Source organism: Pantherophis guttatus, chromosome 2, assembly GCF_059756535.1.
Source record: "Pantherophis guttatus breed Tessera chromosome 2, ASM5975653v1, whole genome shotgun sequence".
Taxonomy (NCBI): Eukaryota; Metazoa; Chordata; class Lepidosauria; order Squamata; family Colubridae; genus Pantherophis; species Pantherophis guttatus.
In genome coordinates, this window is record NC_142064.1 from 206,535,119 (window position 1) to 206,551,037 (window position 15,919).

The 15,919-nt window shown below is 42.8% G+C and overlaps 1 protein-coding gene across 2 annotated transcripts in view; it reads right to left on the reverse strand.

The window, feature by feature from the left end:
• UBA7 (ubiquitin like modifier activating enzyme 7) overlaps nt 1-15,919 on the reverse strand; it is a 54,000-nt gene that overhangs the window by 10,050 nt on the left and 28,031 nt on the right. For both annotated transcript variants that reach the window (XM_034441309.3, XM_034441298.3), the window contains exons 17-23: nt 15,645-15,709; nt 15,153-15,333; nt 13,512-13,586; nt 12,228-12,417; nt 11,934-12,022; nt 6,364-6,450; nt 5,802-5,996 (exon numbers count right to left, since the gene is read on the reverse strand). In XM_034441309.3, the coding sequence (XP_034297200.2) occupies nt 5,802-5,996; nt 6,364-6,450; nt 11,934-12,022; nt 12,228-12,417; nt 13,512-13,586; nt 15,153-15,333; nt 15,645-15,709 (882 nt within the window). The remainder of the gene's footprint in view (nt 1-5,801; nt 5,997-6,363; nt 6,451-11,933; nt 12,023-12,227; nt 12,418-13,511; nt 13,587-15,152; nt 15,334-15,644; nt 15,710-15,919) is intronic.

The window sequence follows — 15,919 nt, forward strand, 5'->3', positions numbered from 1 at the left end:
GGGGGGCTCCTTTCATGTCTCTGTTCTTTTCCCCAATGGTGAAAGTACAAAATGGGGGAAACTGAACTGTCTCTACAAGCGATCCACTGGGCTGCTTGCAAAGGAGATTTGGTGTAGAAAGCAGTCGAAACAGAGCCAGCTTTGCAGGAACTTGAGATGGAATGCATATAGCTGGCCTTGTTGTGTATGTGAACTTGAGTTTTTTAAAAGTCCTGTCCAGTCGTGGCACCCACCTGTTTCCTCCATCCATAGATTCTTGACTAGTGTTGTGACCTAGGCCCAAGTAGTTATTACCAGACACAATCAGTCCTAAACAAACATATTTTATTAGAACAGCTGAGAATTACTTCATTCTCAGCTTAGTCCAAATTAATTCCATAACAAATTCTTCATAAACAGTCCTTTGGCCTTATCATAAACCTTTGTCTTCTTTGGCACCCTGCCAAAGGCTTTCCTTGGCAAACCCCCACAAAGTTCAGAAGCAAGAGACACCAACGTTGCTTTCCTACAAAGATCCCAAGAGCCATTGCTGCTCTTTTAAGCCTTCTGGGAGGAACCAATCATCTCCTGGCCTTACTCCCAAGTCGTCCCTTTTGCTTTAGCTGCTCTTGCCTTCTGGCAGCTCTTCACATGCGTGCACTAGGAACAGGCTCCTCCTGTTCCTCTGCCTCTCTGCTATCCGCCTCTGGAGGCTCTGGAGTCCGCACATCGCTCCTAAATGGCCCTGGCACCATCTCTGCCTCTGACGCAGAGCCCTCGTCCAGGCCTTCCCCTGATTCCAGGACTGGCCCATTGTCCTTCCCTGCCTCCTCATTGTCCAACTCTGCTGCCAGCTCCGCAGGCTGCTGGTAGACCACAACAACTAGATTAAGCACTGCCATACTTCCCATCTTCCATGAATCCATCGAATCTAAAACTGCTTTCTCTAGGCATATACTTGAACACACACAAATTCTGAGACCAATTTGGACTAGTGGTTGGACCACTTCTGTCCACACAGAACAGGTATGGATATGGATATATAGTTTACAGACAGGAATTCCTTTCAGAAAAATCATCCCTCTTCCATCTACGTGTTTCACTAGTCACTGAACTATTTTAGCAACAGTACCTGGATTTACAGTTCTAATAGGTAAGAACACTTACCAATTTTATTTCAAACTCACATAGAAGCAAAGAAAGAAAGGAATGGGTAGAAGGAAAGGGAACTCAAGATGCACAGCACCATCAAACAGGGAGTTGTAAATTCAAAAACCATCATGTAACTTAAAGATTAAATCACTCTACACAACAGAGTCCCTAAACTGTAGGAAATAATCCTTAAATGCATATGAGGCTAATGAAGCTTATCCTGACCATTTGGGACCATATGGCCTATTCCATTTGCTCCTTTACGTTGCTAGTAACAAGAACAGGTTCTCCTCTTTCCCAGGTGCCATATGGCCACTTGGCCTCTCACTCACACTTGCTGGGAAACCTTTGTACCTCCTGTTCATCTCTCCCTCTTCTTTCTCTCCCTCTATATTTCTACAGCCAAGGGACTAACCGCAGACAATAGGGACAGTGGAAACCAAACAGTCCTGTCTACAGTCAAGGAAGGACTTCGGAGGATTTTTTGTTCCTGTCAAAAGATTACTCTACAAAACCAAGGCTACAAGGAGATGGGAGTGTGAGTGGATCATGTGGGGATAGGAAGAGAGAATATTGAGGTTCCAAGCTAACCATTGCGCCCAAAACTCTTGATTCCCCCGCCACAGCATTGTTCTTTCTGATTTTCTCTACTCAAGTCAGTCCTGCTCAGTTCTCTGAAATGTTGTTTCCTAGCCCATCCCCATCCCCAAATCTGCTCTAGCATGAGAAACAAATTTCCAATGAATCTGGGGTGGGGGGGAAGAGAATCCTTTGGCGCCAGGATAAGCGCTGCCTTCCCCCAATCACCAGCCCTTGCTAACTAATGACTCCCATATGCGGCTTAATCAACTCCACAAGTTCTTGGATTCAGTACAGCTCTCCATTCCTTTTGCCAATCTATCCCCCTTCCAATCTCCTGATGCTGCTGCTCCTTTTCCTCTCCGAGCCCTCCTCTCCCCCATTTCCTCCCTTTCCACTCCAATTTCACATAGGCAATGTCAGGAATAAAATCAGGATTTAACGTCAGGAATAAAATCAGGATTTAACTCCAGGGGTTTATTCATGCCCGAAAAAGAAGCAAGATGGATGTTCCTAAATGGCCCTCTGGTGTAATGCAGACTTGCCACCCTGTCTTCTCTGTTGCTGTTCTCTAATACGTTGGCAGTGCCGAGAAAAGTGGTGGTAAGTTTTCAGGTCTGTAGGACCTACTTTGTTAACAGAGTTTTGAAATCCATCAACAGCTGTCAAGTGTATGGCTTGAGTGGGAGTGTTGGTAGTGAAAACGGTTAATGAGACCTCTGATCACAGACTCAACCTAATTACTTTGAGGGTAAACAGTTTAGTCAGGAACCTTTATGGCTTTACTGCAAATCATCTCATGGTAGTAGCATAGCTCAGTAAACCTTTCCACCATAGTGTCTTCCAGACATCTTTGACTATAACTTCCATGATTCTCTACCAAATCTTACGCTGACAAGAATCCCAGTTGAACGTAACTGAACAGTGTTTGGAGACAGTGCCTCAAAAGGGAACATTTTTCTGTGATTCAATGTCCATCTCTGCTAGATTTACAGAGAAAGATTCCACTCTCAAACCCAGGGGAAGAGCAGCCCATCCTTCCCAGCAATAGGGAGCCTGATGGAAAACAATGGTCTCACTCAGTATAAGGTAGCTTCCTAAATTCCAAAGATCCAGAGGGGCATCTAGGGAGAAAGCTCCCAACTCTGGCAATCACAGAAGTTGCATCAAATCTGTTTTTGAGAAAGTGAAGAGGTGGCAATGGTAAAACCACTGACAATTAAAAAGGAAGGAAAACTTCACTGAATCCTAAGTAAAATTAAGCAAAGGAGGCTTCAAAATTGCGCAGTTAAAAGCATCACCTCCACATCTGCCTTCTGAGCACCACAACCTCTAAGCACCTCGAGGTATCCTGCTACCACTTGGTATAGGCACAATCCCTCCACAGCTGGATAAACTGTGGCTGCAGAGAAGATTTTTCAAATTCAAAATGTCACAAACTTTCATTACCAAGGCCACCCCCACCCCCTTTCACCACAGAAGTATTGAATCTCTGGTCACTGTATGGGCCATTTGCAGAGCTGTGCTGTTTAGAAATCTGAGATACCCTTTAAAAATATACAACATTTGGCAATGCTAGATGGCGGGGGTGTAACCAAGCCCTGGGGCCATGCAGCATGATCTGAACCAGGAGGGAAGGAACAGAGGCCTGACAGCCCAAGCCCTGAAAAGCTGACGCCCCCCCTCCCTTCCTGCTGGCCCTCCCTTCTCCTACCAATCTGGTTCCAATCTCTGCTTCCTGTGTAGCAGGAAGCCCCAGCCTCTCACTCCATAAACTCAAGACAAAAAGGCCTCTATTCAAACAGACGCTCTTAATTTAGCTTCTTGCTCTTTCCACTCTCCCCCACCCTATTCTGGCTCTGGTTTCTTTCTCCAGAAAAGGGAGCTATTGCAAAGAAGCCAAGAATAGTCGCAGCCCCAGCCATAGAGGGCCAAGGCAATTTCCTGGGGGTGACAACAGTAGAGGCAACCCCAAAGTCCCAGCATGTGTATGCTGGGTAAGCATAAATATACCTCCCCTGCATTCATGCTAGGAAAAAAGAGAAAAAGAATGGCAAAGTGCTTTAAAAAGTGTTGCCAGAAAGAAGCTATGCCATAGCATAATTGGCCGCTCAGAAAGAAGGAAGGAAGGAAGGAAGGAGGGAGGGAGGGAGGGAGGAAAGGAGGAAGGAAGGAAGGAAGGGGGGAGGGAGGGGGAGGGAAGGAAGGAAGGAAGGAAGGGGGGAGGGAGGGGGGAGGGGGAGGGAAGGAAGGAAGGAAGGAAGGAAGGAAGGAAGGGGGGAGGGAGGGGGAGGGAAGGAAGGAAGGAAGGGGTTTGAATGTGCAACTCCATCTTCAATCTAAGCTAGTCAGCATTTAGAAAAAAATCATCTAGAAATTCCAATAAATTCAGTTTAATAAGAAAATCAGAAACATATAATAAAAGAACACCATCTAAAACTGTCTGGTGGTGGATCCTGTCCTAAAAGGATCCATCATTGACAGTGGTAGGATAGTGGCATACTTTCAATACATTACAGATAGTTTTGATGTAATGAAATAGTTCCCCACCACAGTTTATACCTTTGACCACTAGTTTTTCAGTGCAAGAAGATATTTTTTATAGCAATGTCATTTATTCTACTACTATTATCCACAAGAACCACTTCGATGGCAAGAGAGGATACATCTGAATTCTAAGGTTGTTCTCTGAAGAGGTCTGTGAGACTTCTGTGACTTCTCACAGTCACAGGACAAAGATTGGACAATGGTATAAGGATGGGATGTCTGGGATGGTATAAGGACTTCTGCCTTGGACAGGACATTGGACTAGAAGCCCGCCAAGGTCTCTTCCAGTTGTATGATTTTATGATTCATGTGCTTACTTTCAGTCACAGCACCATTTCAGCTTGACTTTGTTGAATCTTGCAGTGAAAGCCCTTCATCATACCTGGAGAGAAAATGAATGTGTGTGGAGAGATTCAGGGCTGGCATCACTGGTTTCTGCTAAAAGAAAACACTGTGGCTGGAGCTCCGGCTTGGTGTGTAGCTTAGCACCAGCTGTGAATGTCAGCTGCAGGTTAAAGACCATTTCCTGTGTCTGACAGCTCTCAGGCACCTATCCATTCCTCTCCTTCTGCACTGCTGCTGGCTTGATACACACTCCAGGCATCAGCTTCTGAAACTAGATCTCCTTCACCGTCTGTCTGCCAGAAGGGGCTCAGGAAAGGCAGGGTCAGCAGCAGCTGAAATGAGCAGGGCTGAAACAGCTTCCCCTGCCCCCTCACGTCAGGGCTGGGCAAGCAACTCACTTCCGGTGCCCAGACAGGAGGGACAAGATGGCACTGTATGGAATGGGTTGGCAGCATCTGCAGCCTGGACAGCATTCTCGCCCACATGCTAAACAGTCACCTTCGGCGGCTATATAAATTTCCGTAAAAGATACAAGGCAGCCATTCTACCTTGAATCTTGGCTGCCAGTAACCCCCACAGCAATGCACTATCTCTAATTAATGCTATAAACCCTACTTCCAGGAGGGAACTGTGGCTGAAAACTGTAGCCAAGAACAGGAACACATGCCAGAAGATCAAGGGCTTCATACTTCCAGTTTTCATTCTTCTGCTGCAATGTCTGGAAACAGGCTTGTGCCAGAAAAATCAGCAACTCTGTCATGATAGCCTTTAGTGTCTTCAAACATTCCAGCAAAAGTGCAGGAATAGAGGATGTGTCACCCACATATCCAAGTGATCACAGATGCTTAATGCCAAAGCATGAAATAGGAGTGAACCATTGCTCTTCCTTCCCTCCTTCAATGTAGCGAGATTACTATAAACTAAGACGGCCACCAACATCCATGGCACTACAGAAATTATTTGTTTACTAGTGCAAAGAAACTTGATTTCTGTTCCGGAATGATTTGGCTCCTAGCGCTACAGCAAGCCCTTGCTCCAGTCTTTTAGACATCCAGGTATTCCAGCAGAACTCCTCTGGAGTTCTCTCTTGCTTGTTCTCATCTTTGACTTGCACACAAAAAGAGACCCATCTAATCTCCTCCCATTTTCAAACCATGAAGAATTCAGAGCCCAAAACAGGGTCATCACAGAGCTCTCACCGTGTATGCTTGTGGAGATGGCAAAGGCTGGCAGCGATCAAGGAACGGGGCAGAGAGCTGGAGAGAGCCATAGCGATAGGAACTGAGATCCTTGTGCTGCCACACCAATTTGTAAAGCTCCAGGCAGGTCAGGCCAGCTACAGCAGCTGTTGTTGTGGCAATAGCAGGTACAATCCGGCCCACAATCTTCTTGGCCTATTGAAATTAAATTGGACAGACACCATGAAAATGATGGAAGAGAAAGCTGCTTCTTGCAGGAAGGTGTTCTGCAGGTGGCAAACACTGGGGAAGGATTTTCTCAAGAGCCTTGGCTAAGAAATTGGTAGCCTCCACCACCTCCATTCCCTTGATAGCCCCTCTCTCCCCAAGCTTCCAACTTTTTTCCCACCTGCTCTTTGAGTAGCCTTGTGAAGAATTAATGCAATTTTGCTGCATGGACTTCTTCTAAAACAGCCAGAACATGTTCCAATATCCCCATTCTCAGCTCCCCAATTTCTGTCTTTCATTTATTGGCAATAAGGGAGGGGGGAGGGAAGATACAAAGGCTTCCCACTGGCCTCACCTGGAACTTATCCACTGGAGAGATGCCATAGTTCTCAGCTCGCAAATTGGCTGCATGCGTGATGAAATCCAAATGGGAGTCCTTATCCTGAGGGCCCAACAAAGGCAAAATCAGTCCTGACCAGGAAGTGGTGGAAGTAACAGAAAAGGATCTCAATGGGAAGGAGACAAAAGTGATTGTAAGCCTTACAAAAATCAGGAAAAACAAAGAACTGTTGGGATTGGATAGACTGTAAAGAAAAGGCATAAAAATGTGGTAATGGGGGTAAATATGATGTTTGGAGGGTTTATTTTTAGTAAAGGAAAACAACGCCAATGACTGCAAAAACAGCGTGCGTTCAACGCATTGTGCAATCTTGGAAAACAGTGTGTAGCTAAATAAGTTTCCACAGCCCCGAGCAGCTGTAATACAAAGGTTGCCCTTGACTTGTTTAAGGAATTGTGCCCTCCAGTCTTTTTCCCCTTCCTCCTTATCCTCTTTCTTCCCACATGACAAACTTATTTTCACAATTTTTTAAATACGGCTGCTCCTTTTGTCTATCCAACCTATATTAACGTTACATTACAGGCACTTCAGACTGGATGTTTCTGGAATATTTTTGAATTGGGAGAACCAAGGCAGCTTCAAGTGGGAGATGGGAGAATGTGAAAAAGTGAAAACAGAAATTGTAAGCCATGAAACTGTGTAGAAAATACAATACAATACAATACAATACAATACAATACAATACAATACAACACTCGTATAAGTACTGAAAAAATAGGATGGTGGTCTGATTCATTAATAATCAATTGGTAAAAGTTATAAGGCCACCCATTTTATGAAACACAACTCTGGACAGCTTACAGTGATATTACAAACCAAAGAAACAGTAAAACCAAAAGCCTAGTTCCTTAACCAACAATATCCAATCTGTCGGACAATGTGATCACCAAGCTCTGATGCCTGAGGGAAAAGCCCAGCTCTTTGCAGCTTTCTGGAAGGCTAAAAGTTGGATCCCAGGAGGGACACTCCACTGAGCAGGGGCTGCTATGGAAAAGACCCTATTAGATGGCAACATCTAGGGGAAGGGAATGTGCCCTCCCAATTTGATCTAGTAAAGAGGGCAGATACCCTTGGGGAGAGGCAGTTCTACAAATAACCTGGTTTTGTGCCATGCAGAGTTTGAAAGATAACCAGCAGCCAGAATTGCACTCCGAAAGAAAATGAGAGCCAGTGCAACTATGAGCAAATCAAAGTATACCATTGCATTCTGGACTAGTTGTAACTTCTGCATGGTCTTCAAGGGTAGCTCCATGGAGAGCACATTGCAATAGTCCAATCAGGAAGTGTGAATAGTCCTAGTATGCAGTGTTGCTCTGTCAAGCAGGTAACTAGGTGTGATCATGTATGCAGCAACAGAAGAAGAGTTATCAGAAAAATAATGAGAAACAGGTATCATCAAAAGCTCATTCCCAACATCCTGGCACTTCCAAAGTCTGGATACAGTCAAGGTGTGAACTTACAACAATGCCCATGACCCTGTTTTTTGGAACTGCACATCTGTCTTTGAATGGAAGTCCTTCTTAATCTGGGCCCAAGTTTCCTCACTAACACAGGGATACAATAACGTTTTTTTACAGGTTTATGAAGAACGATTTCATAAACAGCAGTAATAGACTGTAATGTGATCAAATAACTTGGGGCCCAAATGAGGAAAAAAAACCAAGAAATAGTGACTATAATCTACACAACATTGTACAAATTTAACCATATGTTTAAATCCTTTCTACTGAAATGAATGGTGGTTAGAGCCAAACTAGATTTAATGCCATTTACATAGTGAGCGAGCATGTGATTAAGATGCTGAGACAATCCTGGTCCCTGATTCCAGGGAGGAATATTGGGGGGGAACTTAAGTATTTGAAATCTCTTCAATCCTAACCCATTTGAGGAAATGACGGGGCTCAGTAGGGACAAAAATCTCAATCCCATATATTCTTGGGACCCAGAAACTCAGATCGAATCTTCTGCATCTTAATTTGGATCCTCATAACACGCTGTAGGTAAGGCTGCCTTTGGAGCAGTAGTGAAATCTAAAATTTGTTACTATCGGTTTTGTGGGCGTGGCTTGGTGGTAGTGGGGTAATGTGGCTGGGTGGGCGTGGCCCTTTTTTTTTTAACTTTTAAAACCATTTTTTCTACAACCTCTTCGGCAAAAAGGCTTTCAAAAGGCTCTGATGATCCCAGCTGAGTTGCCTGATCAGCAGAGGCTTTTTTTCTTTTAAATGCCTCTGATGATCCAAGCTGAGCCGCGCAATCATCAGAGGCTTTTTTAAAAAACTTTTAAAAGCATTTTTTCGGCCGAAGAGGTTGTAGAAAAAATGCTTTTAAAAGTAAAAAAAAAAAGCCTCTGATGATTGTGTGGCTCAGCTAGGCATGGGGGGGGGCAGGGATTTTTGCTACTGGTTCTCCGAACCACCCGCCTCCATCACTACCGGATCGGGCGATCCGGTCTGAACCGGGAGGATTTCACCCCTGCTTTGGAGACAACTCTGAAGCTGGAATTGATGCAAAATGCAATTAGACTGCTGTGGCATAATTTCACTAGCACAGAGTAAACCCAATGCTAAAATTACTAATTGCCAATAGACTTCCAGATTTAATTCAGAATACCCACAATGATACTTTTGGTCAGTTGGTCTGAATGATATTTTCAAAAACTCTTTATGGTACAGCATCAAAATGTATCTGCTTTTCTAGAGCAATCGATGGCCACCCACATCCTTGCAAGAAATACATGGCTGTGAACCAGATTACAGGTAGCCCTCAATTTATGACTGCAATGGAGAGCAAAATTTCTGTTGCTAAGGACGGCAGTTGATAATCACACCCCATTTTATTATCTTTTTGCCACAGTCGTTAAGTGAATCATTGCAGTTGTTACATAAATCATGTGATTGTTAAATGAACTTGGCTTCCCCATTGATTTTGCTTGTCAGAAGTTCTCTAGGAAGGTTTGCAAATGACAGTCCCAGGACCCTGGGAATCTGCAACCATCATAAATATACACCGTGTCAGCGTTCCAGGAAAACCCCAACTCCAAGTAAAGACGTGGAAGCAAGCATTTTCCAAAGTTCTCTTTACTAGAATAGGCAAACTGGCACATCTGGGAAATCCCGAATCTGAAAAGCCCGGGCTTTCCTTCAGTAAGTCAAGGCTCCCAAAACCATCCCCTTTCCCCCCCAGTCGATCACATGCTCCAATCAACATCCGCTCCCTCTCGATCCAGCCCCCTGACCACTCCTTCTCCAGATGCTGGATCGCCCTGACCTTGAACGACAGGAAGAATGCTATTATGTCTACTAACCCCCTCTCCTAAATCCCCCCTCCTACTTTCCCACACATGAGGAGGTAGCAGCATTGAAGCTTCCAGCCTAATATGGCTTCCAAAGCTGACACGCCGGTTGCCAAACAACTGAATTCTGATCATGTGACTGTGGGGATGCTGCAATGGTTAAAAGTGTGAGAACTGGTCATAAGTCACTTTTTTCAGGGTTCTTGTAACTTTGAAAGTCACTAAATGAATAGTTGTAAGTCAAGGACTATCTGGTGTGCATGCTTTCTTCATGGCACCCCTCGTTCTTTGGAACACCCTCTCTCAGTTCAGACCCTCTTATGTTAACACTCTGTAACAATTCAAATCTGTGCTATTCAACATGTCTTTGGCCCTAGTTGGTTTGAATGAGGGCATCCAAACTCTGGCTACAAAACATGTACTGTTACATTTTACATTTTCTTTTATGTTGTGATGCATCCAGAACCCTTCAGGATTGAGGTGGTTTTTAAATAATGTGAAATACATATCTACAATTTAAAACTATTTGTGTAATAGAATGAATGGCAAAATGTACCTTAGGCACTTAACCTGAATTACATGTCATTTTGTGTTTTTAAATAATGATATTTCTCTCTTCTAGAAACTTAAGAAACTTAAATCCTAAATGTCAACTCAATTATAACTCAAAACTCCAGAAACAGTAGCCTCCAAAACACGGAAAAGGTCAAAGCAACTAAACCTGACTGGTAAATGAGATTTCGATTAGGAGCATTTGACAGCAACTTTCAACTGAAATGGCAATATATGGAAAATATTCCACCTTAACTGAAATCTGGACCCCGATCCTGGCAACTGATGACATATTTGGATATAATCCCCACAAGATTCCTACATTACAACTGCATTTCTGCAGACAAATGCCCACTGTATGCAAAATGTTTGGCTCATAGCAGCTGTGGGCCTGTTCCAATACTGCTCTGCACACAAGGAATATCATTCAATCACAATGTTCTCCCCTACTAAATAAAACAGACTTCCTACTGCAAGATGTGAGCAAGCTGAGGAAGGCCATAACTCAATGCTGAAAGGTGTTCTTTGTACACAGAAAGTCAGCTCCACTTTCATTATCCAGCTTAATTTTCATTTTAAGAGTCTCTGATAGCAAGGGTGAGCAAAACCCTTGGCATGAACCCACCATTTTCCTTAAATGTTCCACATCCTTATCATTTCACATTCAAGCACCTCCCCATTCTCCAGTCATTTTCTCATTTGCCAGCCCCAGATAAGAATGAATTTAGACTAGCAATCCTTCTGACTTTATTTTGTCTCAATTTTACGCATGGCTCAGAATTAAATCTGGGATCAAGAAAACTTAGTTTCCTTGATAGAGTGTAGCTCTATCAACTCAAAAGAGCAGTTTATCCAGATATGGTTTGGTTCTGATATAAAGACAATTGTTCTAAGTAGCATGCCTGAGTCTTGAGGTCACAAGTTCCCACCTTCCTCTTCTGTGGGATTCCACCACAAATTTAACATGTAACTTAGCTGCCAAAAGCCTGATTATTTCCTTTTTTCCTCTTGAGAATTTTCTTCTGGAAAGAAGGCCTTAATGTTTCCTCAGAGTCCATCTAAAACTTACCTATACATTTAATTTACAAATAAATTAAGGATATCATTAGGTACACGGGAAGTTGTGCTGTCAAATTGACCTAAATTCAGCCTTATCTAGGTTTTACTTGGTTTCTGCCCATTTAACATGCCCTGGCCTCACCCACTTTTGGGAATAAGGGCTCCAGAACATCATTAAAGTCCAAATACTTCCTTCAGTTTAAAAGAAGTTGCTCAGCCCACTTCAAGCTATCCAATGAGTTCTCAGCAAAGGCGAGATTCAAAACCAGGAGCCATCTGATTTGTAGTTCAGACTTTGAGTCATAATCCTACATTTTGTGTACGTGATACAAAGGGAGTGTTTTTGGTAACTTGGCAATTGAGCTCTGAATATTTAAAAAACCATGTGGCTCTTGTTCATACTTGCCCTTTACAGACACTGGAACAATGGGAAAATCAGTTCATGAGTCATCTCATTAAAGTGTTCTAGCTCTAAACTGAAATTGCCTGGTCCAGGATGAAGAAGCATTGTCAGAACTGCTGGAGAGGGGGTCACAATTGGAATAGTAGAGTCACCTGGTTCACTCAAGATCTACCCAGAAAGAAATGCATAGCAAGATGCAATAAACAAGCATATCCATACCTTCTCAAAGTGAAGTGGCTCCATTTCTTTTTTAAGCTTCTTTCTTAGCTTTCCCAATTCTTGTTTCAGTTCTACCAACGTCGTCTGATCTAAAAGACATATTTAGTCCAAGTGAGATCATTTGAGTGATATGGAATGAACAAAACAACTGCTCGTTTAAAGCCCTTTATATCACCCTTACAGTTCAATGATAACCTCCACCCCACATTTTGATTAAGATCAGCAGAAGGATCTTTAGGAACTAAAGGAAGCAGTTTAGTATTCTGACTATCATTGATCTCATCGATTTCTTACTAGAGGCACTTGGTAATGTTGGAATCTCCTCATCAGTAACAGGGATATGCATCCCTTGACGTGGGTGGAAGGGTGTGGGATGCAACTTAAGGAGGACTTGGAAAGTGGTATCTTCATCTTCATGAACAAGCAGCCTGTATGTCTCGGCAAAGAGGCGACTGGCAATCACAATGAAGGTCTTGTGGGTGGTCTGTAAAAATCCAAAGATAGCTTTAGCAGAGTCAGTACCCAATATATCCCTTTTCCCCACTGAAACCCTAAGTTCTTATTTCTCATAATCAGCAACGGGAAGCATTGGGTGACTCTCCAGAAATAAATTCCCTTCCATTCAGTTAAACAAATGCTCCTCGATTATATGATCAATACATCACATTACCTAATGCAGCTTTCAACTATGACTGCGAGAACCAGTGGGTTCAGAGACGGCATTCTCCAATCCTCCTTTGAAACATCCAAGGCAAGTTTGAAATGAACTACTCTTTCTCTTGTTTCTCTTGTTGATTAAACACTTCTGGATTCGTACTCTTTTTTTTATGAAATCCTTCCATTCCCCACTATCCTGTCAGAACTGGAGAAGCTTCTTGGATGAGAAGCAAAATGTCTTCAAAAAAAAATAATCAAGAAAGTCCAGTTGCCTCCTGAAAAAAGCACCTTTGGGACAACCATGACCTAGATGACTGAGAATCTCTACAGACTATTCTTTTTAAGCTATTTATTGTGAATTGTTTGCCATTCTTGTTTGCAGTTCTAGGAAATAATAAAAACAAACAATTCTCATTCATTGAATATGTATGTGTCAGTGGTGGAATTCAAATTTTTTTTACTACCAGTTCTGTGGCTGTGGCTTAGTGGGCGTGGCAGGAGAGGGATACTGCAAAATCTCCACTCCCACCCCACTCCAGGGAAAGGATACTGCAAAATCCCCATTCCCTCCCAAGTCCTGGGGGAAGGATATTGCAAAATCTCCATTCCCACCCCACTCTGGGGCCATCCAGAGGTGGTATTTGCTGGTTCTCCGAACTACTCAAAATTTCTACTACTGGTTCTCCACAACCTGTCAGAACCTGCTGAATTTCACCTCTGGTATGTGTGTGTGTTCATGAGAGTGAATGTGTACTTTTACTTTTATCCATTTTAACGTTTACTTTTATCCTTTTAACATTAAAATGTGAATGGTCACCCAACACAGGAAATGTCTTGACCTTTCCTTGATGATGCTGACTGAGAAGGCAAAGTCTGCTCTCTTCTAGAATCCCAAGTTCCCAAGCTGAACAACTCACTCACATTATTGTAGTCAAACTGGAGCTGCTGGGGGCATCGCTTGGATCCGGACCAGAAAGGAAGTCCAGGGCTTGTCTCCTGGGGACAAAGGTAGATGGGGTCAGTCAGGAAGCCACATGGGGTGCAGGAAAGACATTCAAGGAAGGAAACTCCACTGATCAAAGGCTGGAACCGAGCCAGGTAAGTTTTGCAGCCTGAAGTAAAGAGATTTAGCCATGGAAGAGAGAATAAGTGAAGGGCTCAGAAATAGTAGATGTGGCTGGAAGGAACTATCTGTACCATCTGTATATTTTACTTGTATATATTTTAATTCCTCCAAAACATCCAGGACCTCCTTCTGACAATACTGTTACATTCCATTAAGGGCCAAAAAAAGGTTATATAAAAGAACAATGCTTTATCATTGAAAAGATGGACACATATAACCATGGTAGCATCACTTTCAGTAACATAATGTACACAGTGAGAAAAAATGGGGAATGAAAGTGCAATGGAATCTGCAGCTGAGGCCGTGGAGCTACCAAAGAACTCTAAGTTGAATGCATAAAATGGGGCCTTAGCTTTTTTTTTTTTTTACCCTTCCTTGAATCTATTTATGAAAAGCCATGAAAAAAATGTGTATTATAATTCACAGATACAGTAATCCTTCAATGGCATTTTCAATCCTGAGTGGAATTCACAGGTATCAAAGAAGCCACCTTTACATTAAGCATCTGGGTTTCCACAAAAAATGTACAGTAATTCCCTCTGATTCTCTCTTTTGATTTTCCTCTCAGCCAAGCCAAGAAAATCACTTTCTTATGTTTTAGGTATTAATATAACTAAAAGAATAAAGAAGCCGTACGAGTTCTTTTCATAGAGTGTGTGTGTTCCTGCAAGGCTGAAAAATGCTTCATTTTATTTTCTATTTATAGTTAACACCGCTTGCAAAATTACACCACCACCATTGTATGGAGATGGATATAAATGATTATGTGTTAACTACATGCAGGGCAGATTGTTCCTAATCTTCTCAGGTGGTGTCAGATAATCTATAATAGGAAATATGGGAAGAGGGCTCTTTCTGTACTACTGGAACATCCTACATAGAAAGGGAATGGCTACCTTGAATTTTGCTTCACCACAACGAGAGGAAGACAGCGAGGTGCAAGACCGCTATGAAAACTGTTCTAGGTTGAGTCCTTAGCCTCAGCATCTAGACTCTCTGCTTTGAATATACAATACTACTTCTCTCTCTGTGGACTCTTGATTACGGTTTGCCATTTGATTCAGTCCTATTAGGTTCTTATTCTTCTGAAGTTTGTTGCCAGTCTGAAAAATTATAGGCAAATTATTTTCAGGATCTTTAACTAGGGTGTATGAGATATTTTATAACCATGGGCTCCTACCCAAAGAAGCAGCAAGAGTAAATGTTTGTGGAGCTAAGTCTGTAAGAAGCAATGCCTCCATGATGAGACCAGCACTTTCTGGAATGAGTTTTGATTAAATTGGAAGCCTCTGCAAGAAAAATGTGTACTCCATCCAAAGAAGGACAGAGGGAGGATCCACCCTTGCTCTTAAGCCATTCCCACTTCATTTGCTGCACTGTGCTGGGCAAAAAGCTAGGAAGTAGTTGAGGGTAAAAAGGATATGCTCATGTCTCACATATTTAGATGGAAAGTTGTACAGCAACTGCAGGATGTCATGAGAGAAAAGACGCTCCCAAAGTTTCCAGGCCCAGACCACGCAGTCTCGCCAGCAGTGTGGCTGCTCCTGAAGACTCATCTTCACTAGATTCAGCATCTCCAAAGTTTCCATGTCTTCTTTCTCAAAGAAGGTGGGATCCCTGGAGTTAAAAATACACACTGTGGTTGGACTAAAGAAAGTATTCAGCTGACTTATTTCTTAAGTATAGGAAATCTGCACCAATTGTGGTTAAAATATCTATAGGCCTCTCAAAACAATCAGATCTCTTTTTTTAATTATGCTAAGAACAATTATTGTTTAGTGATAAAAGTATCTACTAAACATCCCTTGTCCCTGCTAGTAGAATAAAACATCATCTTGATGCCCAACACTACCTATTCATGATTCTTACATACACACACACACACACAATATTTATGCAGAACTCCCAAGATCTAGACTTTCACTCACCTCAGAAACTTATTAGTATCCTCTGCTCTTCTTTTGAAAAGATCCTCAAATTGATTTCGGGCCCACTGGAAAAGATGGAGGTGAAGCGGGTTTAGGAATCTATTTTGCTCTTTGTAAATGCATTAAGCCTGTGCATTGACTCCGAAGCAAGAGCAGTTACGCTCTGCAAGATGCACTCCCAAATAGCAAGTACTGGATAGCAGGCTCAAAGTATCTTGCCTGCCACTATTTGGGGGGCTAAATGGGCCAACATAGACCACAGATCCCTCAAGCCA